The sequence below is a fragment of the Apteryx mantelli genome, chromosome 18 (genome assembly GCF_036417845.1).
Source record: "Apteryx mantelli isolate bAptMan1 chromosome 18, bAptMan1.hap1, whole genome shotgun sequence".
Taxonomy (NCBI): Eukaryota; Metazoa; Chordata; class Aves; order Apterygiformes; family Apterygidae; genus Apteryx; species Apteryx mantelli.
In genome coordinates, this window is record NC_089995.1 from 4,353,470 (window position 1) to 4,381,415 (window position 27,946).

At 49.2% G+C, this 27,946-nt stretch overlaps 1 protein-coding gene across 7 annotated transcripts in view; it reads right to left on the reverse strand.

Moving 5' to 3' along the window:
• The window catches only part of TOX2 (TOX high mobility group box family member 2), a 168,647-nt gene that overhangs the window by 58,725 nt on the left and 81,976 nt on the right, over positions 1-27,946 (reverse strand). For all 7 annotated transcript variants that reach the window (XM_067307852.1, XM_067307848.1, XM_067307847.1 and 4 more), the window contains exon 3: positions 16,234-16,479. In XM_067307852.1, coding sequence (XP_067163953.1) covers positions 16,234-16,479 — 246 coding nt within the window. The remainder of the gene's footprint in view (positions 1-16,233; positions 16,480-27,946) is intronic.

Below are 27,946 nucleotides of genomic sequence, written 5' to 3' on the forward strand. Positions count from 1 at the left end.
GACTCAGGGAGGATTACAGCACTGAGCAGCATCCTGCAAGATCAGCATCCCATTCCCTGCCAAACAGGTAACTTCACAGCACCGGCCCCCAAAGGAAAAGGTTCAGGCAAGTCAGGTCTTGAAGGAGCATCTGGATGGAGAACTCTGAGAGCTGGCGCCATGCGAGAACAGGGCCACGCTAACTGCAGCTCACAGGCGGTAACAGCTCCTCCTACCAATGATCTGGACGTGCCCCCTCAAACATGGTACCAGCTGTGTCTCTGGGCTGCAAGACTGAGTTTTTTGCACAGAATCCAATTACAAACTCGTAAACAGGAAGGATGATCAAGTCTCGTCTACTTAACTGCACTGTTGGCTGCAGTATTTTCATGCTGAATTTGGAGTGGCTGAGCAGCCCACCCTGCCCACATTAAATACCTGGACTTCCATTCAGTGACGAATACAAGGAAGAAAGTAAAAGCTTCTTGGAGGAAATATTAAGTCCAATCTTCCTTGAGCTAACGCAGTTTTCCATAACTCTGGCTCTGTAAAAGGCAACCTACAGCCTCTTGACAAGACTGACAAGGCTGAGAAACACACTCGAAGTGTACGGGAGAATCAAGCCCCTAAAGTGTGGCTGCAGTATGCATTGATTTTAATGATCCATGTTTTTTAGATTACAGTAGATTATGGACTACAAAGGAGCCATCTTGCTACAGCAATAACTGTAGTTATTCATCTAATTTTTTCCTGATGAACCTTAAATGTAAGCTATAACTGAAGTCCAGTTATTACTATTCATGATTTGCATGGCATCAGAGTGTGCCAGGTGATTGAGCGAGTGTTAAAATGTTACTGGCCACTTCCTCACACTGTTTATCGCAATCATATGGCCAACTTCCCACACAACACAAACACTGCAAAAATGTAAAGATAATGGAACAAATTTTAAAATTATTGCAAGAACGCCGTTCTTGACTCTTCATCGTGATCTCCGCCTGGAGAAGTTGCTCTGCTTCCACATACAGATCTTCCAAGGACAGCTGAATAATGGAGTTCAGCATCACCCAGAGGACACAGGAGCAAAAATCTGGTTGTGATAACTAAAACCTTTGACCATTCATGGGAAACAGTAAAAATCAACATGAAATTCACGGGCACTACCACTTCCAGAGCAGTGCGGTACTTGTCTGTGAATGACTGCAATAAATCAGCAGGGCTGAATTGTTGCTGACTGCACTAAATTCATTGTACTGTATATGACTTTTCTACTTCAGTGAGAAAGCAAAGCAAAAGGGAATGAGGAAAACTGTCACTCAAAAGAATTCCAGCTCCAATCAACCATTATGGATGACGAAATCCAAATTTTCAAAGAGGCCTCAATTTAGTCCTGGATTTTTGAGCCATACGACCCAGAGGATAAAATCAAAAGGCAGGATTTGCACGGAAAACATTTTTCCTGTGCAAACCTGAAGCTGTTAATGCACCACAGCAGCGTGTACAGAAATGCATACACAAACCGTTTCTTGCAGGCCATGGTTTGGAAATGCAGTTCTGCGCAAACCTAACAGATTCATTTTTATTTTCTCAAATTCTGTGGAAATTCACATCTGGAAAGTGCTGTTGGATAATATTTCATCCCTTCTCTGGGAGCAGGAGAGGCCAGGGAAAAATTACTCTGGTTTGTCCGTACAGCTTCTCCAGTCCCTTTTAAATGCCCCACTTGCTTGACCTTCTACTGTCCCACATGAGAGTCTTCCACAGACTGCTTAACAATACAGATCTTCACTTCAAAACAAATATTCACTAGGTTAGCAAAGGAAGTGTTTACAGAACCACGCTGCTTGGCCGCACACGCATACACCATATAAATCAGCAGGGCTAACTCTTCTACTTGGCATTAATACAATATCCTCATCAGGGCATAATACTCAGTATTGAACTTTGGCTTCCGTCCCTTCAGGGATTGGATTTTTGCCTTGTAAAACAGCATGGCCGAGCCACAGATGCTAAATTATAAAAGAAGGAAGCTCCAAATCAGCCGTACGCCGCATGGGACAAAAATCTTTGTGATCTGCCTTGCAAATTCCCTGACACGATTTGCATGGGCCTCTAGTATAACCAGCGCTCTGCAAGTTTAGCCTTTGCTTCTGTGGCAGGTTTTCAAGTCTATTTTTTTCTGTCTTGGCCTCCACTCTTTGGATTTCACCTTTAGGGCAGCTCTTGCTGAGATGCTCTGCAAATGCTGTAGAGCATCCAACAGCCACCACCGAGGGGCTGACCTTCTCCTGGGGAAAGGGAGCATTGCAGGAGCAAGGCCACCCACCGCCGTGGGAAGCTGAGCTGTGCCCTGTTCCATCACTGTGGGCGAAGGCGGAGATACTTCTCCATCCATCTCGGCATGCCTGCCAAGGCATCGAAATCAAGACAAGAGCTCAACTTGAGTTGCTAATACCAGCTTTGGGTTTTGCAGGGGGTTGCAGTGGCCAGCTGAGAAGGGAACGTGTCGTGGTAATCCCATTTTCTCCCTTCTGCCCTCTTGCCAGACCTGCGTATCCTCAGTTCAGCTCAACACGAACATGAGAGTTAACAGGACTCGTCTTGAACGTGGTTGTACCGCAGGTAAGCGTGCAGCCTCCTCCCTCCTAGTAACGCTAAGCAGATGGCCCACTCTCTGTAGACTGTTGCTGAAAAACACAGGCTGAAATAAGCAGAGAGACTCCAGGACAGACACAGCAAACTGATATGGAACTGGAAATATGCCACGAAAAGCCAAACTAGCGAGGAAGTCAGAGCCGTGCACAGGATGGACTCCAGCACCGGGCAGAAACGCTCTGCGATAACGCAGGTGGGCTGGCAGCGGCGGACCAATGCTGCACACCACCTGGACACGAGACCTGCACCTTCAAAGATGTGGCTTGCGATGGGACAGAGCTTCTCTTTGCATTAGAGAAAACGGAGCTGAGGAGTTGGATAGAAACATAGCCAGCACTAGGAAGTTATTAATGCTAGGAGATTTAATTTGGGAATGAGCCCAAATCCCCCTCTCCACCCTGTCCAGGTAAAGAGGATCCAAGCCTTGGATGCAGAGGGAAACTACACGGAGCTAGCTAGTGTTACTACGCAGAAAACGACAGCAGAGTCGGTATTGATTCTGTCACTTTTTTAACAATGATCCATGGCAGATCAGCAGTTTTAAAGTGTTACCCCGTAGCCCAAGGCCTGATTTCACCGCACCTTCCCCTGCAGGAGACGCAGTATGGGTTAGATGGGCTTCGGTGCTCCGGAGCTCCAGATTCATTTCCTGCAGAAATCACCTTCACAAGTACTACATGCAGCCGCTCTCACCTCCTCCACGCCAGCACGCAGGGCAACATTTACTACAGTAACTTTTAAAAAATACATTTTGGGTATTAAGTTTTCATTTTCACCTATTTCCCGGGGCAGTGAGTCCCAGAGTTTATCTTGACCTATGTGCAAAAGTGTATTGCTCTGAATTTCAAAAATCTCACTCCCAGTGAAGTTTCTTTGTTCTTTCCTTGGCAGACTGGGAAAACAGACGTTCCTGATGTCTTTTATCACTTCTGCTATTTTAGCTGCCTCCACCTTAAGCTCCCCATCTCTCCTCATGCAGGAGCTTTTCAGGCCCACGATCGTTTCTGTCTGTGTGCTCTGAACCTCTTTTGTGCCTCCTCTTTCCCGTTGGGGACGGGCTGACCAGCGCTGGACACGGCATACAAGTCTCCAAAAATTGCCCACAAATTTCTCCTGCCCTCTGACCCCTTGCCCGCTGCGTGCAGCACAGCGGGAAAGCCCACGCGCTTTCTCGCGCTCAATGCAGCTTTACGAGTAGTGCGTGTTTTTCTCCCCAACATGCATTACGTTGCATTTAGCAGCACGGAGCTGCGCTTGCGACCCTGCAGTCCGTTCTCCTGATTTGCTTAAATCTCTCTGAACTCCCTTTCCCTCGTCCCAAACACGTCCGATTTCTTTGCATCACCTGCAAACTTCACACCTCGCTGCTGACAGCCGGGATCATTAATAAGAAAGCAGGAACGATGCAGCACCTAGAGCAATGACAACCCCAGGCTGCAGGTCCGGGGGCTGGAGCCGCCCCGACTGGAAAGGACACGGCACGACGCACAGCGCGGGGCTCCCGGCACTGGGCACCACCTCCTTCCCTCGGACTCCGGATCCAAAGCAACATCCAAAATCCACAGGCTTAAGCCAAAACCTCACAGCCTCTCCGCCGGCCTCCTCGGGCGCTGCATTGCCGGCTGCACCGGAGGAAGGGGAGCGGAGACCGTGCCCTCTGAGGGCACGCCGGCGTTCAACAGCCGGCCCAGGCGGGGGACAGGACCTCTCCATCGGCGCTGCGAAACGCCCGCTGCAGGAGAGCTAAGCGAGAAGCGTAATGCTGGCAATTTCTCCGGGCGTCGAAGGACTGCGGCAATACGCCGCTCCCTCCCGCGCACGGCCGCTCGGAGAAACCAGACGATTGCCACGGTGCGACGGGACCGTCCGCGGGGCAGCCTGCAGAGCTCGGAGACAAGCGCAGCAGCGGCGCGGAGCGTTAAGGCGCGCTTCCCAGCCGGAGAAACGTTCGGACGTACAGCATTACGGACCGGCTTGGCCGTGCATCAGGCACAGCAACGTCTTCCTCTCTGTGGCAAGCTGCAGCTGCAGCAATCAGTACAGTTTCCCTTGGCATCGCATCCCACGCCTTTCCGCAGGGGCAGGACTCGAGCAGCATTCTGCATTTAAACGGTACCTTTGGCTTCTCTGGGCCACCGGGACGTAGCCTGCTTCAGCCTGGACCTGCCCCAAGGCAGAACAGGCAGGAGCTGGGCTGCAGAGCTTCAATGCTTAAATCTTTTTAAAAGTCTTTTGGGGAGTCTGTGTACTGCGGCTGGACTTATCCCTATTCGCACCCCACCTCACCGGTAAAATGCAGGTACGGATTCAGGGTGTCGTGCCCAAAAGAAGGAAACCTGGCTCAAGATTCATGGTGATGCTCGTACTTGCTCTCCAGCATCATTCACACCGACAGCAAACCCCGCTGAGTCCACAGGCAGGAGAAAACTCCCGCAAAAAGGCTAGGATTACCGGTTCTGTTTAGCGGCCGAGGCGGTCTTACCTGCCGAGTGGAAGCCCCTTCGCAGCTGCCTCCGCCGATGCGCGGAGCGGCCGCTGTAGCTCTTCGCTCTTCTCATTGCATAGCAAAGCGTGTGGCAGCCCGTTATTTTTATTGCAAGCATTTTCTGCTACGGTTCCCATTTAAAAAATAATAAAAACAATAATAAAAAAGACTCATTCAAGGTGCATACACCTACACTGGTGACTAGGTGCTGCAACCTCGGCAGCTGAAGCAAACCTGGGCAATTTTCCATGCCGTTGCGCTCCCTGCCTGGAGCATGGGGTGGCAGCGGGCAGGCGGCAGGGACGGCGTGCCAGCTGCCACCGCCGCGGGGCCGCTCGCTCGGGAAACTTCTGCGAGGGCAACTGAAAGAGAGCGCTGCGGCACGGCGCGTACTGCGATGGGGAACGAGCCCTGAGGCTGCGCGGACCCTCCTTTCCCGCGAGGCAGATCACGGCTGCGAGCAATTGCCGGAGCAGGCGAATCCAGCGCGGTAACGGGCAAAGAGGAGGCAAATGACAGGTAAGAGGAAAATAGGATAGACCTGAGGAATAAGGGCAATTAAAGATGGGCTGCAACGCTGATCGAAGCATGCAAGATGGACCAGACGTGCTGATCGAAGCACGTAAGAGCTCCCAGACGCGCTACTTCGGCGGGATAACTGGCAGCTCGCGGCTTTTTCTGCGCCCTCGAGGCGGCGCTGGGGAAAATCAGCCAAAAGGATTTTTTTTCTTCCCCGGGTCGGGCCGTCACCGGCAGCCCGGACGAGCGGCAGAGGGTCCGTGCACACAACGCACGTTCGTCCTTCCTTACCCTTCCCAAAGGGCTCACGGCGCTGGGGTCCCACCAGGGAACGTCAACTCTACGGCCTAAAACTCCCGCGCTAAGGAGCGCCAGGCTCTGAGCGGAGACCTCCGGCCGGGGGTTATCGCCTTTGCAGGACGCTGCCCAGCGCCCACAATAATTCGCATGGGCGAGGGGAATTCTGGCGTTTTCTCACTGTTCAATCTTTGCACTTTTTCTAATGTTGATTTTTGACGTCATTTCCTCCTTTTTTTACATTTTTTTTTTTACAAATTCAGCCAGGTGGGAAGGAAACGGCAGATACGGTGCACCAAGCACGTCAGAGCCCCGCTGCCTGGGGAAGGGCCACGCCGGCCCCACCGCCAGCTCCCAGGCTCAAGTTTGCCCCAAGCAGAGGGGAATTTGGCCCCCTTCGGGCATTTTTTCCACTAAGCCACATGCTGGGCTCCAAAGAAACTCTCTTCCAAATCTCTAGTTTCTTTTCCAAAGCATGGAGACTTAATATTCTCATTTGCAAGAATTTTTAACATGGGAGAAATGCATTTTTTAACCTCATCCAGAAAAATAGCTGAAAGGATTTTTTTTTTCACAAAAGGGAAAAGAAAATATCATCCTGCAGAGATGCGCAGCACAGAAAAAAAACAATTTAAGAGGTTAAAACTAGGCTAATAGGCATCCACCTGCCTATCTGTATACATACAGACACACACATTTTAAGATCAGAATCAGTTTTTAAAAAAGGTCCATTCAACACCTTAAACATATTTACTCTGAATACTTTCAGTTATTTGATATTGTTTTGAAAATCTCCTTCACGCTGCATTCATCTTATCTGCTACTGTAATTCACAGATTTTATTTTCCACTATATTTTTAATTTATATCATGTTTTATTTATACTACTGTCTTTTACGAAACCCCAAATTTCCAAACTGACACGAGCATTACACACATAAAGTAGGCTTCTTATTATCAACATGGCAAAGGAGACAAAAAAATGACAGAAATAAATCTGGGGTTTTATGTTGGCGAGACGTTCTGCAAAGTAAGTGACATTTCTCAGCAATACAAATTGTACATTAAAAGATAATTTTCCGAACGTGATACCAGCTATGGAGTGCAGCACCATTACGCAAAGTAATATCGAAGCCGCGCTTTAGCAATGCTGTTTTTATGTTGTACTAGTTTGGTATCGAGATTGCATCAGGTCCTGCGAGTAGATTTAGGAGTGATTAAGTCTGCTGTGCACAAAAGCCAGTTATTTGGCAAATTGTCAACACCGCGTAATTGATATTTTAATTACACTGCTAATACATACATGCTGTTCACAACGAGCCTCCTCGTTCGTGCTACACAAACAGCATATTTACAGCTCCGATTATTGTTCCGCGGGAGTTTGCGTTGAGAACGGGTAACATTTCAAACTGCCAGCAAAGCGAAGCCCGCCGTTTTGCAAACGCTCGGCGGCCGGCAACGCGCAGCCCAGCGCCAACGCCGGCGACCGCCTCGCTCGACGCACGCGCTGCGGAGACGCTCGCAGCCCTCCCCGCAGCTACCGCACGGCCACGTCATAGCTGATACGGTGACTCTTCCACCGGAGCGACCGCCCCGGAGCCGCCGGCTTATCAGAAAGACGAACTCAAGACGGAGAACATGAAAGATTGGAAGGACCCATATATGAGGAATAGTTAAAAGATGCAACCGAACCTGCTCCTCGCCTGGTGCAGAGGGACACCGCTTAACCGGGAGCAGCGGGAAGCCCGCGGGAGCAGCGACCTGCTGCCCTTCTGGCTAAGCGATGAGTAGGAGGAGATGCGGAAGAAAAGCAAAACCCTTAGTCCTTAACCTTAGGACCACCCAAGGTGGTCCTTAGGTGGGGACGCACCTCGGTGCTCCTCCTGCATCCCGTGGCCGCGGGACAGGGAGGAAAGGGCGACCCGACAGGCGGCGGTGGCACGGGATGAGGAGGAGGGTGGAGGGGAAGAAGCAGCCTCGACGGAGGGAGCGGGGAACGGAGCAAGGGCGGGGGAGCGCAGCGTTTTACACGCCGCACATCGCTGCTGCCTCTCTGGGTAGTACTGCGCGCCCGGATCTTTTACTCTTGTCTTGCCTGCGCAGGCAGGGAGCTCTTCAAGGCAGGGATTTCTCTTCCTGTAGGTTTATATAGTGTCAAGCACCCTATGGCTCTGGCACAGGAAGGTATAAAATACATGACATTATTATAACAACATTTAACAGTAATAATAATAATAATAATATGAATGATGCAACATATAGAGAAAAGGTAATTCATAGGTGAATATGCAGGAAAGTCTCCCAAGGGAGACACCTCCTAGAGGAGGCGGTAATCCCCCGCAACTCATCCTTTGAGACGTACCCGAAGCAACATGTCACGGCACGGCAGGATGCACCAGGGCGAGAACTTGGCGCTGGCTGGTGGAAGCCCACAAAGCTCAGAAAGCCTCTCGTGCCTCTGCCTCCTCTGATCCCGGGCAACACCAAGCCCCTTCTCTGCAACGTAGGTCTCCACACCCAAGGCCTGAGATGTGCTGACTGTGAGCCAGACCCTTCAGCCCTCTATAAAATTTATAGGCTGCAATCAAACCTTTTCCTGGAGCATCTGAGCTCTTCAGATGAGGCTGTCTGCACAGGGAAAACCCAGATTTACAAAGCACCAAGGAGATGCAAAACCAGAACAGGAGCAGCGTCTTCCTCTCCCACTTGTCTCTACCTGCCTTTTGGAAAATCACTGTCCGAGGGTCCATGTGACATTTTACTGCGAGGGGCATGTGCTCTCCGCAGAGCCAGGACCTGGTCCCCGTCTCCTCTCCTCTTCCCCAGCCATCTACGGAGCACAGCACTGGCCCCAGGAAGGCGGGAGACAGAGTGAACTTAAGGGGCATTTGCAGCATGAGACAGAAATAGGATTTTAAGCCAATGGAAAACACAATGTGGATTATTGCAAAGTAAATTTATTTGTCAAGTGCTGTTATTCCATGGCAGGACTGAGCAGAGCCGCAGGGGACAGACATGCGGGAAGGGGGAGTTTGGACGGTATCTGCTTCCATTTGCTGTTGGCAGGACAGAGCAACGCTCTCGGCACAACTACTCTAGTTTAGCTTGGGGAGCCAACGTGCTCCCGTGGGGAGGACACCTGGCAGCCACCCGCATGTCCCGCAGGCCAGGGGAGCACACTCTGGCACAGACACAGGCTCTGGAGAGGTTCACCTGTGGAGCGGAGGCTCTTAGACGCCATCAAGACACAAGGCGAGTTCCCACTGAGGACCTGGTTCACCCGCTCCTCAGCCTGGATGGGGAGGGTCACCCCTCTTCCAGCCTCGGCAGGTTAAGGTCACCCCTTGTCTTCTCCCCTTCCCTTGGCCCTGGACTAAATCTTGCATTACTGATCATAAACAACATGTGTTTTTTCCTCTTGCAGCTATCACGACACTTCACTTCCGTGAAAAGTGAATCATGACACGTTGCCTTCAGGTAGCTCAGAAATGAGTTGCCAACAGGTGAAGCTGAGGACCAACCAAGGAAGTGCACTGGACAGAGCTTGTTCATCTGGCTCCCTCTTTTCATACACAGCCCGGTCCTTGCAAGACCCGCTGCTTTCCGAGCACTCGCAGAGTCAGGACCTGAGTGTGACCAACATCACACCGACCTCTCCTGGAGGTGCTCGCGTGGCCCAGCAAGTCCCGTCCATGAGTGCCTGTAGCAGCTACACGACAAGAGGAGATGCTGCTCTGCGTGGTGTTTCTACTGGTGTTCAGGATGGGTGGAAAGCCCGGAGGGGACCTTTCCCACGGTCCCCAGAAGAAGAGGGCCCACTTTCCCATACTGACCTTGACGGCCAGGCCTGGCCTGGGCCGTAGACCATGCAGCAGCTCTGCACCTGCATCTCCAGCGTGCACCAGCTGCTCTGAAGCACGCGCAGGAGCAGCGGTATTTCTGCTCCCCCCCAAACATAGGAAGCTCAGGCACGGCTGCTAAAACTTCATAAAGTAACTGTCGCTACATGGACGCTCCCAGCAGAAAGTATGTTTTTAAATACAACAACAATTTACTCTGTGATTGGGAATCTTGTCTCCCAGGTTCTGACCGGGAGTGAAATTTTATGACCAAGTGATAAACCTCAGAGCAGGGTAGGCAAGGAAGGGGGCTTTCAAATGGAAATGCCAACAGACACTCGAAGCCAGAAGCGTGTGTGGGTGTTGCTAAATTAAGCTCGCAAGTAGGTGGGGCAAAAGCCTTAAACGAGTTCGCGAAGGTAAAATAACGTTCATTAAAAATAGAAAAACAACTGAAAAAATATCCTTTGTATTCAACTTCACACTCGTACATCATAATGTTCCAGTAAAAGCCCATTTTCCCTTGAGATAATAAAAGAATTGAATTTTTCCTTATCGGTCATCTATTTTTCTAGCTAAAGCTATTACTCCCTCTCTGCGGTTGCCAGGCAACAAGAAATATTAATAGCAGCTTTTATTAGCTTAGCTTTAGCAGTGGAGTACCAGAATGAGAAAATGGAAAACATAAATGTGTTACATAAATCTTTCAACCTTTCAGGGTTTGTGTTAGTCTCTGTTTTCATAATGATTTATTGAAGTGATGGTTCATTTATGAGAAAAAGGAGTGTGAAATAAGAAAACGGAACATTACCCTGAAGGACTGTTTGAAAATAAATAATTATAGGAGGTGAAGAAAAGCTGTTTAAAACCATTTTTCTGAGTTTTATAAAATTTAAAAAGACATATTTCTTTCATTTATTGCCTCTGAGAAAAACACTAGCAAGGAATTGCAAACAGGGCTCTGTTCAATACAAAGAACCCTTCACGTACAGTCATATTATTATTATTTTCCACCAAGGGCTCATGTTCTGGAGTTAAGTTTTTAAATACCGATCCATTAATAAGCAGAAAGCCAAATTAGCAAAAACCTACAGCAGGCAATGCAAAATTGCCGGTGCAAACTCCTCCCGGGCGGAAACGCCGGGGACTTTGCAGAGTCTTTGCTACAGGTGGCACGCTCCCGTCTCCGCTTTGGCGGAGCGATTCGAGCACTGCCCGAGCGCCACTTCTTCCGCGCGTCTCTTCATTTATTAAGACTCGCGGGCTGAAAACGAGCCGGGCGGGGGGAGCCTGCGGCAGCCCACGGCCGACGGGCGCAAGCCGGCACTGAGCGCGGGCCGCCGAAGCGATGCTGTACGACCGAGGGCGGGAGCCATCCCCACGTCACCAAGCGTCGGCAAGCTGGCAGCTGAGTTTTGCAAAAAAGCACATGTTTTTAAGCTATTTCTACACTGCTTTCCCACCCCGGGCAGATGCATTCGGACCGCAGGCTCCCCGGGGCGGGACGCGGGCTCGTGCTCACGCCAGCGCAGCCGGGGCCGGGGCTCCGCTGCCTTCGCGAGAGCAGGAGGGATAACGCCCGAATCGCAGAATCACCTTAACCCACACTAACGCACCCAATCCTGCTCCAAAGGGCAGCGCTACATTTGACTTGCTTTGGAATATAGGTTATTTAAAATGACGTATTTTAATAGATGCTGATTTTACATTATTATTCATGCACTGAAAGTATTTATTGACAACATACCAATTGTACAGCCTACCGGATTAATGCATTTCCATGTCTTAGCCACAGGACTGACGAGTCTTACTCGGCTTTCGCGTTAACGTCTAATTGGTTTCTTTTCTATTTTCCTGCATTAGAAAAGCTTCAGCCCTCACCAGCTCTGTGCAGCCAGGTCCAGCTGCAAGCACCTACCATCGGGCACCTCGACCGCGTTCCCGGGCCCGAGGGCTGCACGGCGGGTTATCGAAAGCAAACGGCCGAGCTCCCCACCGACGTTATCCGACTTGGGCTCAGGCCGTACAGAGGGCATCCGGCGGGGAGCAGCGGGCTCGGGAAGGACGCGAGCGTGCACAGGGTCGGCAAGAAACCTTGCAGCAACCCAGGAAGCTGCCCAAGGCGCTGCACCGCCAGCCGGCGCCGCGGGCTCGTCCCGAACTATTCCATTCTGCTTTTCTTTCTTTTTTTCACAGCCCCACGCTGACGAAAGGCAGCTATTCAGATCGCAAAGCCAACCAAGTCACCCTCCAGAAATTTCAGGGTTGCACCCGTCCTCGCTATGGCAATTCTTCCCCCAATTTGCCCTTTTCCCCCCGGTAGATGATAGAGGGAACCCATGGAAAACAATCATGCATAACTATAATTAAAGATAGTATGCCAGTGCATACAAAGACAGGTTCCGCAGGTAACCAGAAATCGGACATTTTTGCACCGTGGATGTGGTTTGCCGGTGCCGCCCGGCCAGGAGCGGGCCCGGGCGCCCAGGGCTCCCGGTGAGCTGGGATCTGAGCAGGCTGCAAATCCTCCGGCAGAGCCGCGGGGAGACGGACGGGGGCTTGCGGCAGTTTAGGCCAACCCGAATGGGATTTTCCGTGGCAGGCGGAGGGCTGCGGCAGTCCTCCATTTCAAAGCAGTGCCCCGCTCAGCGGAAAGGTCCGAGCTTTGAAAATCAAGTCCCATAAGTCTTTCACCGCCCTAGAAAAACGCGGATGCGGGGATGGCTGCCCATCTCCCACATCAGACCGTCCTACCCACTACGAAGCCAACGTTTGCTAGTGACAGCTGCCGCCCAGGATGTCCGAAACGGTGTTTTTCCCCTGCAAAAACATGCACCGAGCTCAGAGCAGTGCCACAGCCTCAGCCTGCCCTGGCGGATCCACGGGCGAAGGGAAGGGGGAAACCTGCTGCCAAATCCCTTCCCGGCGCCCCGGTCCCCCCCTCAGTGTCGGTTCGGTCCCAGCCTCGGCCGGTGCCAGGAGCCAGCAGCCTCCCCGGTCCCACGGGTGCCCCGCGGCGCTCGGCAGCCCCCTGCCCGGGCCACAAAACCCTCGGCTGCTTACAGTGGGCAAAGTTGTTTTCTTTCCAAGGAGGACAGATCCGTTTTTTTTTTTCCCTCTCTGATTATCTTTTTGCCTAAATATTCCCACTTCTCAAAGAAAATCCTGCTTTTCCTGTTTTTTCCCCCTGTTTTCCTCCCCTCTCTGCCATGCTTCCTCTTTCTCTCCTCTTTTCCCATAGCAAAAAAAAAGACAGCGAAAAAAACCTCCATCATACTAGGAATTTTCAGTTCGTTTCTTGTCACAAGCACAAAACCCATCCATCCTTCCCCGAACGACCCAGCCCCGTCTCCTCCCTCCGCTCTGCTCCACCACCCTCCCGAAAGCCGCCTCGTCCCCCCTGCTCGCTCCCCTCCGGCTCCCTTCACCCGATCTTCCATGCCTGAGAAGTTCCTTGCTCGCTCTGAAAACTGAGGGAAAGATAATAGTAACAGGGAAATAAAAATGACGGAAACAGCAGCGAAGAGTCCCGTGCTGGAACGGTAGAGACTGGCGGGGTCAGCGGGAACGCTGACGTAGCAGAGGGGAGCGCGTTTCGGATGGGGATGATTGAGAGAGAAGAAGACGCAGAGGTGCTCTACGGAGGGGCTCCCAGCTCCCGACACCCCCGTGGCCCCGGAGCGGGGGCACAGCCTGGAGCCAGGGTCAGAGCCTGGCATTTGACAGCTCTTTCCGGCTGCCGACTTGCCGCAGGAATTTCTGCGGGAGATTTAAACTTGCCGTGCTTTGGTATTCACCTGCATAATGCAAGCAACGATCTCCTACCTTGCAGAGGCATTGGGAGGCTTAATGAAATATATGGAGAACCTTGTGACGTCCTAGGACGAGAGACACGCCAAAGAGGACAGAGCAGCTTGCACATATATTTTCCTTACTCATTTTTTGAGCTGCAGAGGAAAATGCCCATCTGCATTGCTCTCCATGACTCCTATCTCCTGTCTTTCCAGCAGCCTTAGATTTGTCATGAGGACACCTTAAAAAATCCCAAGCCTCTAGCGACCGTTTTAGAGGAAAAGTCTAACCGATGTCTCAACATGTTACCTTGAATTGCTTGTCATTAACATTTTTCACTGCTTTCAAACCAAAAGCACCGGCAGCCAAGGCAGGAAATAGCTGCGTATGCAAAAACCAGCACAAACTACAGCAAAGAGCGGCAGCAAGGCGAGACGCTCACAGCCTTGGCGTTTGCATCAGCAACGTCGGTCCTGGAGCAAAGACAAAACCTCAGCACGCCGCCTCCTCCTCCTCCTCCTCGGCGCTCGCTCCAGGCTCGCTTTCCAGCCGGCTCTCCACCCCTATCCACCTGGCAATAAATCCCCTCTCTTTGGAAGTGTTAGTAAACAAGTTCCTTCCTTGATCTGAAGGTTTCCTGCTGCAAATAGCCACCTGAGCGGGGTTGACGTGGGGGAAGGCTTGCAGCGCTTGGCATGCCCTGCAAAGCCACGGCGGCGGTGCCGGGCGCGCGCTTGGCTTCGCTCGGCCATCAGCAAGGGGTCGCGGCGTGACGGGCACGCGGGCAGGAGGCGTTAACGGTAGGGACTGAAAAGTCTGCTCTGTCGCTGGGATTTTATTTTTCCCCCGTGTGCGTGTTCTGCTCCCGTTAACGCTAATAAGAGTTACCCACGCGCTTCAGGATGAATGCTGCCGGCTGAGGTCCCGTGCCGGAGAAGGTGGGAACTCTATTCGCACATCCCAAACCTGAGCCCATCTCTCCTGAAAAAAGAGCTAGAAGGTGCTGTCTTTCTGCAGGAAAAGTTTGATAGCATGGAAAAAAAAAAAGCCTTTGACACGAGGGTAAGACAGGATTTAATTCTGACCTAAAATTCCAACACAGTTCCCTCCTTGATCTCCTTCCTTTTCTGTTGGGACCTTTGGAGATGTATTCTACCTCCAAAGGCTCCTGTTAAAAATGAGACACTTTCAATTCGCTATCAGCTGGAAAATTCAGGGTTCACTGGATTTTTTATTTTAGTGGGAAGGGGCAAACAAATCTTAATCTCTCTATTCTACATTTACAGCCTACTAAGCCCCCTTCTTATCTTCTCCGGCTCAGTCCTGATTTATTGTCACAACACTGCATTTGTAAAACAGTACCATAAAATAAGAAAGAGAACATTTCCCAAGGACTACTCCAAAATAAATTATTTCAGACGTACAGAAGCTGCTTAATAAATCCCACTATTCTTGTTTCTTTAGGTATTTTAGAAACTGATTTATAAGTGCAATATCACTTCTCAACAATGAGACAATCAACACAGGATAAAATTATCATGTTATGAAAATAGGGGTCAGGAAAAGGGGTTGTGCTTTAAATTAAACTAGGGAAAAAATATTTCATCAGAAATTGACTCTTTTTGTCTCAGAAATGAATGTTTTAACCACCTAAGAACCTAAAAGCTAACATGAAGACCTAAGTAATGTTTAATTTCATAGAAACATGCCTGTGTTCAATATTGATGGGCAGAACATGATATTTTTCTTAAACACACTAACCATGAAACTTGGAGGGGCGTCAAGACTTTAGAAAGTCTTGGGATTTTCCTAGGCTAAGAGATAATATCCCATTTAAATATTTAAGTATCGCTACCTTTCAGACCGTTATCTATTCAAGCAATCAACACCAAATGTTCTTTCGCTAGCGCAGTCGTAGAGTTGCAGGCATGCTATTTAAGTAAAATTAACTCTGTTTGATATTGATGCCTTCCAACAACGCCCATGAAAATCAATGATCTTAGAAAGAAACAATATAGCAAACTAACCGTAGAGATAAATCTGCTAAAGAGGAAAATATTATTAAACAGCTACAGCATTAATTCAATACCACTGCCCAAATCAAGCCAAGCCTTTCCTTAGTGCTGCTGGTACAGAAGTGTCCTAAGGTCTAATTAGCCCAAAAGTTTCTTCCGGATCTGCATTTTAATTCGTTATCCCTCCGTTATTTATTCCCACAGAAGAGTCATTTGAAACTTCTGAAGATATCGCCTTACCACGGCGTAAGCCAAAAGGCAATTTAAGTTTGCGAGCGCAAGGAGAGAGCTCGTTGCCCTTGAAATCGGGAGGAAGGCTCACGCCGGCGTGGCGGCTCGGTGGTGGGGCCGTGGCTTCCCCCACTCCCAAAGGCGACTCAGGGATTAACGGTGCTTGGGAAGACACCAAATTGGAAACGTAAAACCACCAGTGTGAGCAGGAGCATGCAGGTGACAGCAACGTCAGCCAACGTGCCCCGACTTTGGAGCGTGGAAGCGCAGCGAGTCAGGGCTACATCATCTGCTTTGCCGAACCCCAGCTGGAAACATCTAGTCATTAACCTTCTCCTAAAGTCAATCTACTCGTAACGCTAACGGCGTACAGGGGATTGCCTGCGTTCACATGAAAGGTAGTAAGGGGGAAAGTTACTCACCGTTGGTAGCTGGCTGGAAAGAAGATGCCCCTCCTGGCTGAGCATGTTGGACACCATGATGGCCGGAAGGTCCATGTTCTGATAGGGGTACGCTGGTATCAGGCTGTTCGGAGGGAGGCTGTGGCACAGTGAATGATATCCAGTTTCGTGGTCCACCAAGTGAAGGAGGGAAGGGTCTGGGAGATTAGGAGGCGTTATGGGAGGGATTTCATAGTCTTCGTTGTTCTCATTCTGGCCATTATACGTCTAAAATACGAAAAAGACATTTCACAACGTGTCACTGCCGCGTTCCTTCAGCAAAGAGAAATGATTATTTGTGTAAGAAATGCAAATCCACGTTCCAGTGAAAACGCTTCTTTTAAAAAGAGCTCCTGCCCCAGACATCAGCAAGCCACAATCACGCAGTAGCTGTGCAGTAAGTGTAGTAGTGCTGCTCGGCCAGGGAACATCATAGGTCCCCTCAGACCATCCTGGGGCATCCCTCACTGCTCTCCTCTCTCCCACATTGCATCCCTTTAGCATCTCTTTTGCTCTGCAAAAAAGCCAAAGCCAAGCCAGAGATCAAAACCAAACCACACGTTGTAGAGCTGCGCTTGCCCATGGAACAGAGCTAATGGCCATGAAGGAGCACCACCACTTCCCAACCAGTTGCTGCTTTTGTAGGATCAAGCTCCTCTCTGGACACCCGGCTCGGTACTTATGCAGTATCTAGAGCTGGTATTTTCAAGAGCATTTAAGAAAATTAGGCAGCCAGCTCCATGGAAATAAGTAGTACTTGGGAACGAAATGTCCGTTGGTTCCTCACAAACTCCAGCACACAGCTATGACCAGGGAGAGTGATTTAGAAACATAGCTGTAACATTTGTTAAACTACTTTAAAGAAAGCTTGCGTGACAGTACCACAAGGGAGATCTGTCCTTACTTATACTCTTATCCACATTCAGCCAGGACAAGCATTCCCATCACCTCCCTACCAACGCTCCCGCAAGGAGATGACAAACATGCAGACATGCTGGTACTCTTTCCAATTCCCATTCTTTCTGGTGGTTTGTTCACTTTTAAGTGTCCCAATTTATATTAAAAAAAGAATATGTCATTGCACCTGTGCAATTGCTTTCACTGGAGACAAAAATGTATTTGCCTCATAATGCAAGTGTGAATCTATCCAAAATCATTAATTATGAAAGCAGAATATAATGAGTCTCTGGCAGAGAAAGCTTACTCTAAATGTCTACTGTTTCACATATTATTATAGCAGATGAAATTCTGATTAGCCATAGTATTATACACATGGATTTTAAGCTAAGTTTTTCAGATCACCTAGTTTCATGGTCGGATTTTGACTTAATACTTGATTTAAGAGCACAACCCCAGATGTGTGCAAAACCGGTTAAACGCTGTAGGCTTTATTAATCCATTGCCCAAGAACTCACTCAGATTCACGCACTTCATCACCCTAGATTTCAGGGAAAAAAAGCCTTAATAAAATAAAATAAGAAGTGTATTTAAGTGGAACTCGGCAGTTGGCACAAGCGGCTCTGTGCGGGTATCGGCTCCTGGTGGGAGCTCGCCCGCGAGAGGGCTCTGGCATCACCTTGGGGAGAGGCATCGGCGCAAGGGGTCAGAGCCGGCACTCGCTCCCGCCGCGCTCCCCAGCCAGAGAAGCGGAGTTTGAAGTGCGGCTCATCCTCCGCTAAGTTGAACCCCCCCTTCCTCTCTCCCCTTGTCCCATTGCAAAAAACAGAGAGAGGAGGATGCACCGCGCACCCAACCCTACCGCTCGCATCCACTTGACATTCCCCCTGGCTTCGACGGGAATATGAGCACACAAGAAATACAAGACCGGAGTCCAGGCTGCGATAGCTCTGTATCAACAGCTATTGTGCGGTGGAAACTCGAGCCCGGCTACTTTTCCAGCCGGCTTCTGTCTAGGATTGGTATTATACCAGAAAGGGGGGGGATGAGAGGCTGAACACAAAAGCAGACAGATAGATCCCACTTAATAAGTCTAGTAGTTAAGTTTTCATTTGGGCTATGCACTTAGAGGTATACCAATTCTTTCCCGGTTATTTAAGAGGATTTCGTTCCATGGCGTACGGAGAGGGATTTAAATAAATCATTGAACAGCAAACTTGTTCCTCCAACTGGTTTATTTTGGTATCAGGTATATAAGCAAGTGGCTTTGCTGCGCTTAACTAAATTATGTAAAACCCACTCAAAGTTTCCTAAAGCTCTCTTCAAAAATACAGGTTTCTTGCATTACTGCAGAGCAGCTCACTAAAGGGCTTTGAGGCGGTTTTGCACAGAGTGCAAAAACCCTGTCACCCTGCTCACACCCCCTGCACGTTTCTGCCTCTGCTCTGTTCAGCTTGGAAAAAAAGATCAGTTTAAATCACAAAGCTTTCCGACCAGCGCCGGTATTGTGCAGACATGTCAAAATCACAATCAAAGCTGTACACAATCAAAATCAGATTAGACAATATCCAATCAACATAATCAGACTTGGCGCCTGCAAGCTTTCACACCGTACCGCTACCAACAATTTTCCAAAGCAGGCTACGTTTATTCTATGTGTGTTTTAAATAGATCGCTAGAGAGACAAGGAGGGGAGATGAGGCAGATAGACGCTCAGAAGGGTGGCAATGGGTGATGATTTATTGTAGTACGCTGTGCTTGTTGACACGCCTGGGATGACGTATCCGTACTCACAAAGGGTGGTCCAACGTCACGCACAAAAGCTGTCATCCAGCAAAAATCCTTTGCCAGCAACACCCATCACCTCTTTCAACCACCATGTGGGCTACGCTGCAGATTATATTTTCTATTCTTATGTTAATTTGAATTAAATTAAACAGCCAATTATACGTTATAAGGATACATTACAAATTAGATTAGTGAGCTGGTCTGAACCCATTCATCCCACCAGGACTCCAAATGCAAGTGCACAGAGACGCTCGCTTTACTAAAAGGCTGCCCACTACGGCACACAAAAAAAACCATGGAAGATCTAGGATTTTCCACTGTCAAATAGATGACAGTTGTTGTGATTACACATTATTCCTCTTCAAATTAAAACACTGAAATCAGCTGAAACAACAAGCCTTATCTTGCAAACCCTCTCTCAGCTTGTTCTGCAGGGCAGATGGGTGCTGCTTGGAGTGTGAAATCACTGCTTCTGTCTGCAGCAACGAGATGGAGTAACAGGATCAAGCCAAGCACTTTCAGAGACATGACAGCGTCTCCGCTCCAAATCCTTCCTTGCCCTCACCCCTGTAGCGTGCTCAGACCCCGGGCATCTTTCTGCCCCAGCCACCGCAGGGTTGGGGCTGCAGGGCCAGGCACCGACATGCCCCAAAGCACCCTGAGTGTGGCACTGGGGCTGTGCCCCATGCCTGGGCACCGAAGCCACAAGAGGGCATTGCAGCAGATACAACCAACCTCCTACAGCATCAAAACCAAATGAAAATACATTTTTTCCTTCCCGAAATCCCAGTCTGAACGTGGGTTCCTGCACCCCAGTGACAAAGCCCACCTTGGCCCACCTGCAGATCTAGGAGCAGAGGCCGGAGGGGTGAATGGGAGGTGGTGCGAGGATGCGGAGAAAGATATTCGTCCTACCGTGCAGCTTCTCTACCACTGTTACATGCCTTACCCTGCATGTTGGGCCATGGCTCCCTCGCCATGGCACCCCTGGGCACAACCTGCACTCCCCAAGCACCAACGGGTCTTGGAGAAACCCTGACGTGGCCTCCTGTCCAACGCTGCACCCAGCCAAGGGGACAGTGCAACAGGTTAAGGCTGTGCCAAGACCACCCAGGCTTCCTGTACCCCCTAATGCTTTTCAGGAGAGGGACACAGAGATGGAAAAGCCCAGGCCCTCGAGGAGGCACCCTGTGCAGGATCTGCAGGTGACCCCAACGACTTGCCAGGTGAGGTGAGTGGGGAAAGACGCAATGGCTCAAACAGCAGGAGAAGCTTGTGAGGGACAATGGGGAAGAGGTGAGACTGGAAAGGGTAAGGTGCTAGGAAGAGCAAGTCCCCAGGAGCAGGACAAGCAAGAATGGAGGGCAACACAACACAGGCTCTGTGGGATGCACCCTGGCCAGCCTAAGGGGGAGCAGAGCTACTTGAGGATGATGAGGGAGGATGTGAGTTCCTACCTCTTCCATGCATGTTCAAGCAACAGCACTGTGCGCACACTGAGCAAAGTGCTGTCGACAGTGACAGGGGCCCAGGCGGTTCTGCAGAGCCACTGCTGTGCATATTTGGCGGTGCGGAAGAAGCAGGAGTTGCAGTGAAAGGGTGCCCAGGATGGAAACAGAGCTGAATCCAGAGAGTGGATGGAGAGCAAGAGCTTTACAGTGGAATGATCTGGTCCCTCTGCAAAGAAGCCCTCCTCATAAAGTGGCATAAGAGGCAACAGCTGATCAAACCAGGTTCCTCCTGGCATCCAGGAGGCTGGCAACTGCTCCACCCAAACCTGACGTGGCAGAGAAGGCCTTACCAGGGGATTCACTGGAGAGGGAGAGGAGCTCAGTGTGGGCAGATGCTGAGGAACAGAGAGCTGCTGAGCAGCTCTGGCAGCGAGACTGCTTGTCCTCAGTTTCCCAAGCATGAGAAGCCTGTGTTTTATTTATGGTAAAATTGGATTGTCTTTTCTATGTCTGCATAAGCACCTGAATTATAAGCATATCAAATCCGTGAGCATCTTCTCCATATGACCTTAAGCCACATCTGAAAAGTACTGCAGGTCATGGTGGTCAATGAGGACTTCTCACTCCAGCCTGCCAGAACCCAAAGATGAGTGAGCTGGAAACAGCACTAAGCGTTTTCACTACAAATGTCTCCCATTGCCGTAATGCAGCATAATGCACGCAACAAAGGAACACGCTTCTGGTGCTGCTTCAGTGCCGGCGAGAAACAATCGCACGTCTGTTCTGCTCTTATCAGCGCGCTGCACAAGGCAGCGCTTCGAAAGGTTAGGTGAGAGGGGTGCTGGAGTCAGATCTCCCCTTCAGCCAGGCAGGCTGGACACTCACTGCTGCAAAAACACTGCACAAGCGCTTGCTCTAAGAACAGGCAGGAGAACAGTTAGGAAGAGCTTGAGCCAAGGAGCCAGCATCCCATCTTGTCCACTTTGAGTAAGCAGCTCGCTGGGGCACGTCACTCAGCTTTTTACATGCGTTATGTCTCGATGTGCTTGCACCTCATCACGGGCACAAATGAGACTGCTGGGGTGCGCAGGGATGGGAATGGGGAAGCTAGTTCCCAGCTTTCACTTTGATCAATTTAAGGCACTGGGCCAGATTTCAACTTCTTCTACCAGGGTGCATATGGGGCACAAACGTTGCTCTGCCTTCGCATGAGAAAGCGATGCCTCTGAAGAACCGTTCTGCTATTCCACAGGCTGCAGGAGCCTTTCGGCAGGGAAGAGACCTCCTGCAGAGCCAAGCACAGGAGAAGGCTCTCATGCAGAAGGAGGTTTTGGGCCATGGCCTATCAGTGGTAACCATACTTGTCCCTCTTGCAAAAGCAGAGAACATCTGTGGGGTTGTCAAACATGGCCTGGGTATCCTTCTCTGTGCAGCGAAATCTGCTGCCCTTTCACCGTAGGGTCTGCAAGACAAACCCGGGTAAGACCAAGAGAAGGTTGCCTGCTGCAGGGCAGAGCACTGCCAGCATGGGTGGACTCGCATCTTCTGGGCAAGGAGAGGGAATTAGGATGTCACTGGCATACCACAGACCTGCGCTGATGGTTCAGCGGACACAGGGACCTTGCAGACCCTGTGTAGCCAGACTCAAAACCACACTCCTACCCCTACCAGTGCTGTTGTCACTTCATTCTTCTCTCCTGCACCACACCTCCTTTTGAAATGCAAATAAAGCCAAGCCCTGGCAGCTCCAGGCAGCCACCTAGTAACAAAAACACTCTGTCTAACTGTGGGCACAGGCCCAGGGAAGTATTCCCAGCAGCACCGGCGAGGAGAAGGTTGTTCTTCGGTCCACCCACCCACAGCAGCCAGGCTGCTACATCCAGCCGATAGCTGGTCTGAAACGAAGGCAGAGCCAGATGCCTTAACGCAGTAGAGCTCTTGAGGGACTGTCTGTGACTCAGCCAAGGCCATAAACACAGCCATATTTTAAAAGATGCTAAGAACTTGCAGTGCAGGTGATTCAGGAGGGAGCTAGAACTTTTGAGCACGTCTACAAATCAAGCCTTTTGCACTCTTCTACCTTTCCCCACTTGGAAGGGGAGGGAAGAGCTGTCCTTCTTTATAAAACACTCTCTACAGCTGGCCAGCACCATCTCTCCTCTGCGCATTGTTATTAATCATAGAAGACGTGACTTGACCAAAGACCTGGGAAACTGTTCTCCTTCGAAACATGGCAAACATCCAGTGACCCCAATTCTCCACTGAGTCATGTTCTGTGTGATTATCTGCTTGGATCCAGGAGTTCCAGCCAAACATTGATTCAGAGAAATAGTATTCACGCTTAGAAGGACAGAGATCTGCAGCATTATTGCAGGTAAATATTTGCCCTGTCAAATAACATTCAATAATAAATATGAGCCTAAGAGAGAAAATTCATTCCCAGGAAGGTACAAGGAAATACGTAGACTGGTGTGATCCATCCCACCCTAATCATCCAGATGACGCACAACACCATGGTCTCTGTACCGTTCCTCAACTACTAACTAGGTCTTTTCTGCAGCTGAAGCCAGAGCTTACTGCTTTAGAAACGTGACCCTCTAGATATTTCAGAGATTAGATAGGTCTAAGCAGACCAAAGCTAGCCTAGGAAGTCTGCAAAGCAAGGAAAGCATTGCTATTTGTGAGGCTGAAAGGTATTGCTGAGGGCTATATCTGCTGCCTAGACAGAAATGTGACAACAGCTTGTTCTCCTGGTCTCCATTAATAGCGCAGAGGACGCAGGAGGTTATGAGGTGCCCATGCCGGTCCTTCAGCAAGAATGAGACGGTGGCAGTGCTTTTGCAGGGGCTGGCCCAGCTCCGGAGATGGTTTCCGACTCCGTCTCCCCACGGCCGAGCAGACCCCCAGGGTAATTCCCACCTCTCACCCAGGCCCAGCTGCATACTTGAACCTGTAACAACCAGGCTCTGCAGGTCTGCAAAGAAAGCAGCACATGTGGCAAATAAACAGATTAAAAAAAACAAGCCGAAGCAAACACCTAGTGTGACGGAGCTCAGGGCAACCAGAGGGTTTCCCGCAACGCGAGGCAAAACAGCACAGGGAGCTTTAGGAACTCAGCTTGGCAAAAAGATTGCAGAAAAGTATCCGGGAACAGGCAGACGGATTGTCCCAATGAACCTCCCAAGTGCCGGGCGGCTCGCCTGCAGCCACGGAGCTCACCCTCGATCTCTGCAGCCCTCCAGGGATGCTCCAAGGCAAGGCAGCGAAGCGCTGAGGCCATGGGGATGGAAAAATCAGCTCAGGTGGCAGGAGAAGGTGGAAAACGTTAGAAACTCCAGAGAAATGCTCTGGGGACACCAAGGGAAATGGCAGGGTGCTCACTGAGAAGTGAGCCCGGGGCTGCGGGCAGGGGCACGCGCCCCTTCCCACCCCCCTGGCACCCTGTGCCTGAGCGGGGCTGCCAGAGATCTGCTTTAGCACCTGGGATGTCAGCAGCCCGGTGCCAAGAAGTGAAGTAGCGCTGATTTTCCGCATCAGCAGTTCTGGGTTTTAGGAATGGCAATTGATTTGTCTCATCTTCGCACGTGGAGATCCAGCATGGGGATTGCAGGGCCAATGAATTACTTAGGGTAGAGTTGGATAAATACTGGAAAGAAGTATTTATTAACAGTCACATACAATCTACAAATTGTCTTTGAAGTGTTCCCAGCCCCTTTTACATACGTTTTCACATGCTCAGGTTTTTGACTATGAGAATTCAGTTGAAGAGGGGAAAAAAAGAGTTCCTGCATGAAAATAAATGTGTGTTGGAAGGGCTTGCACGATCTTTATTAATAAGCATCCACCCTGGGGAAGTTAGGGGCACACCGGAACAGCAGGCAGAGGGAAACTGGGATCTGCCCGCCCGGCCCCCTGTTGATACCTCTGCGCTCCTCTTTCATACCTGTGCTAGAGTGTTTTGAAATCCCTAACAAACATTGTTCCACCCACAAAGTAATCAAACAACCTCAGCGTTCCCCAAGTTTCTCACCGCTTGCTCCTCCTGCAACGCAGGCATTGCTCGGGTGCAAATTTCTGCGGGCCACCACGAACCGGAGCAGAAAGCCAGCCTCCACCTTAACCACAACCCTACTGGAGAGCTGCTGCTTTGAACGGAGCTCGCTATTTGCCTTTTAACGTTGCACGGGTTGATTTTGTCCAGTCTCCTACAGGCACAAATCCCATGCAGTCACAGAACCATGGGTCTTGTAGTATCTGAGCTTTCTGGATGGCTTCAACCAAATTTGACAGTGGGTGGAAAGTCTCTGTGCTTTCTACAGATTTCATAAAACCATGTTTTAAATGCCACTGAACCTAGCAACAACCTTCTTAGGATCTTCTGGGCTCAGCCTGTCCATTTGTATCTCATTTCTATGGGAGATAAATGAGGAACGATGTACCAGTTATTAACAATAATCTGTATAACACATACTACCTGAGATTCAATGGGGGTAAAGTTTCTTATGCTGGTGGCTGGACAGAGATGACGGTCCCTGCCCCGTGCCCTCAGATTCAGCCCATTGGGACTTCTTGGGGCTCATGAAGATCAACGTATGCATGCATTTCTGACAGAAGCAGGCATTTCCAATATAAACAAGAGCGTGCATTCAGTTTTTACTTTCATTGTCCAAGCTGTGGTTGACCTGCATCACCGCTTCAACAAAAAAGCTAAAAATAATGGAGTCCTATGAACAATTTATAGCAAAAGAAATCAGCCCTATTGTAGGCTTTTTAAAAGGCTCCCAACTCCCTCTCTGCCTTTTTTTTTTTTTTTTAATCAGTATCTTATCCAGAACTGGAATCCTGTCAAGAATAGTGGATAGCACAGAACTATAAGTTCTTATTATGTGTACAGTGATTTTATGAATTCAGTGGGGAATGAAATGCAATTTTGTCAGACTTGTCTGTGTTCATAATGACCAAGTCAAATTAATCATCGTGGATAATACTCCTGTGTCAGCCATTCAAGAGATTTTTTAATAGAATTTTTCTGATTCATGTCTTGCAGTACATCAGATCTGCAGTAATGCAGGCACTTCTAAAAATCAGTGCAATTATGGCTTCTTGTTGGCCTGTCATTTTCCTGGAATAAAAATGTCTCTGCAAAAGTCATATACTGTACATAAACCAAAATGAAAAACAAAAATATAGTTACAATTAGACTTGATTTTTTTAAAAAGATTTAATGTCTTTTCGAGGCCATAATTCACAGGCAATACATAAAGCTACAGTGCATGATCCTGAAGATGGACTGGTTTATCACAACACATACCAATTTTGTCCTGGTTGTCATTTTTCCTTTGATTGCTCTATGAGTTAGTGTTTTTTGCAGGCATGGAAATGACTATCCCATAGAACAAACAGGGTATAGGTAATGGGTTTGCAGTCAAATTATTGTGTTTATTAAAAATGTATCCAGGAAAGCCCACACAGATCCCAAAGGGCTCTTGTTCAGGAAAATCTCTGGTTCAAGAAAAGGTTACAGTCACCATAAAGGCAGTATACATGCATGGAAGCAGCAGTGCAGCATGCAATGGTATATAAAGGATTAGTAATGCTATGTTTATCCTTCTGAGTGAAGATAGAGACCTCTAATTCCCCAGCGACAAAGACAGAAATGAGTTTTGGAAGTAGTTACTCCCAGGAACAGAGAGGAAGAAAAATGTAATCCACCAGAGTTCTCAACCTTTCCTCCTTTCATTACTGGACTTTTTGTAAAACACTGCAGCTATTGCCTTGTAAGAGAGTGCAGAGAAGGACCCTGGCGAAGCCACAGCATGCCCCAGAATGGAGCTCCACGTGAACCTGTGAGGACCACTGTCCCTCCAGATCCACCCTCTCATGCCACCAAGTACATCCGGGGGAGAAAAGCTCTCAAAACCTGTTATGGGGAGGAACGGAAACCCATGACCACATTTGTTGTCTGAGAACACAAGACTTGCCGAAAGGAATCAAACTAGTGGTTCATCTGGTCAAACCTTCTGACATAAAAATTATCAGTATCAACCAGTATTTTGAAAGAGATATAAAAATCCCTAGTGGGGGACTGTGGAAGCTCCTTATAGACCAGAATGATTCATCCTTTCCTCTCATCTATCTCATCTGGTTTTATTATCCGCACATATGTTCAATCCTCCTTGCATTTCTATCAAGCTCTTGACCTCAACATCTAGCAGCAGGGAGTTCCATGGGCCCCTTGCAAAATGCATCCAAAACTATTGGTTTTGCAGGTTTTCTGTTATTACTTCTCCGAAACGTCGTCATTACGAGGCAGGACACATGCAGGCAGTACTTTCCCTTGCCCTATGCTATTCTGAGCCACGCTGGTTCCCTCGCTCTGTAGCGCTCAAGGAAGCACCAGGGCTGAACCTCCCACCCCCAGCAGCAGAGGCAGCACGAGGTTCCCCTGACAAGGACCTTCCACTACCAAATAAGCAGATGGGAAATTCAAGCTACAAGACTGCTGACATATGCATCCAGTGTTGGCTTATGCAAGCACAGGCAATAGCCAGAGCTCCTGAAAGTCCTTTGCTGTACCTTCACAAGCATGGCCGGGACCATAGTGCGTATTTGATGCATAGGTGCTCCTGGATCATTAGAACTACTATCTAGCTGCAACCGTGTTTTAGATACTTAACTCCACTGACAGGAGGACCATTTCATTTCAGTATTCTTGCAGCTATGCTTCCCTAGGCTTCAGAGCAAAGGCGGCACTGCTCTGCAGAGACACACAAGCTCCGTTCCACGTAGGCTAAGCGTACCCGCTTTCATTTGCCTTGCTATCGAGCCCCTTCAAATTGTTCATTATCATTTTGCCTGATTTTAAACTATGTTCAGAAGGGACCGTATATCCAGTGAGAGAGGAGCCAATGTGGATTTAAAATTAGTATTTGCCACAAACGACTGGGCCAGACAAATACAAATCCTTTCCTAGTATCTTGGCTGGAAGTAAATGTAAGGAATATGATAATATTCTACTCAAGAATATCATGCATTTCTGGGAATTATTTGAGGAGTACAGATTTTACATAATTGCCTTTTTTGTCTCATGGCATACTGAACTTGTATAATAAGATCACTGCACTTCACAGAAATTCATTGTTGGACTGTACGGATTTGGTATTTTGTGTTGAGCCAATGATACATTATATAATGATGTATAATGCACTGTAAGCAGGTCAAGAGATAAGGCTGCCTGAAAACAGTAATGGAGTGCATGCAAGAAAGAATTAGTAAAAAGCACTCTAAAAAATTAATTCAACCTGGCTCCAGTGGAGCAAGAAGTACCCAAAGCAGGAGGAAAACTATATTCTGCACCATACGCATCCCATTTTGGTTTTCATCTTACATAGTATTTCCTTTATGTCCAAAACTGAAAGAGTGGGGTTAAGAACTAAAAAAACCTTTGCACCACACTTTTGATAGAAGCTTTGTAGCAAGTTTTTCACAGTTTTATCTCAAAGGATACGCCCCTAACACACTGCACACAGCCAGCAGAGCCATGCTCTGCAGCACAGGCA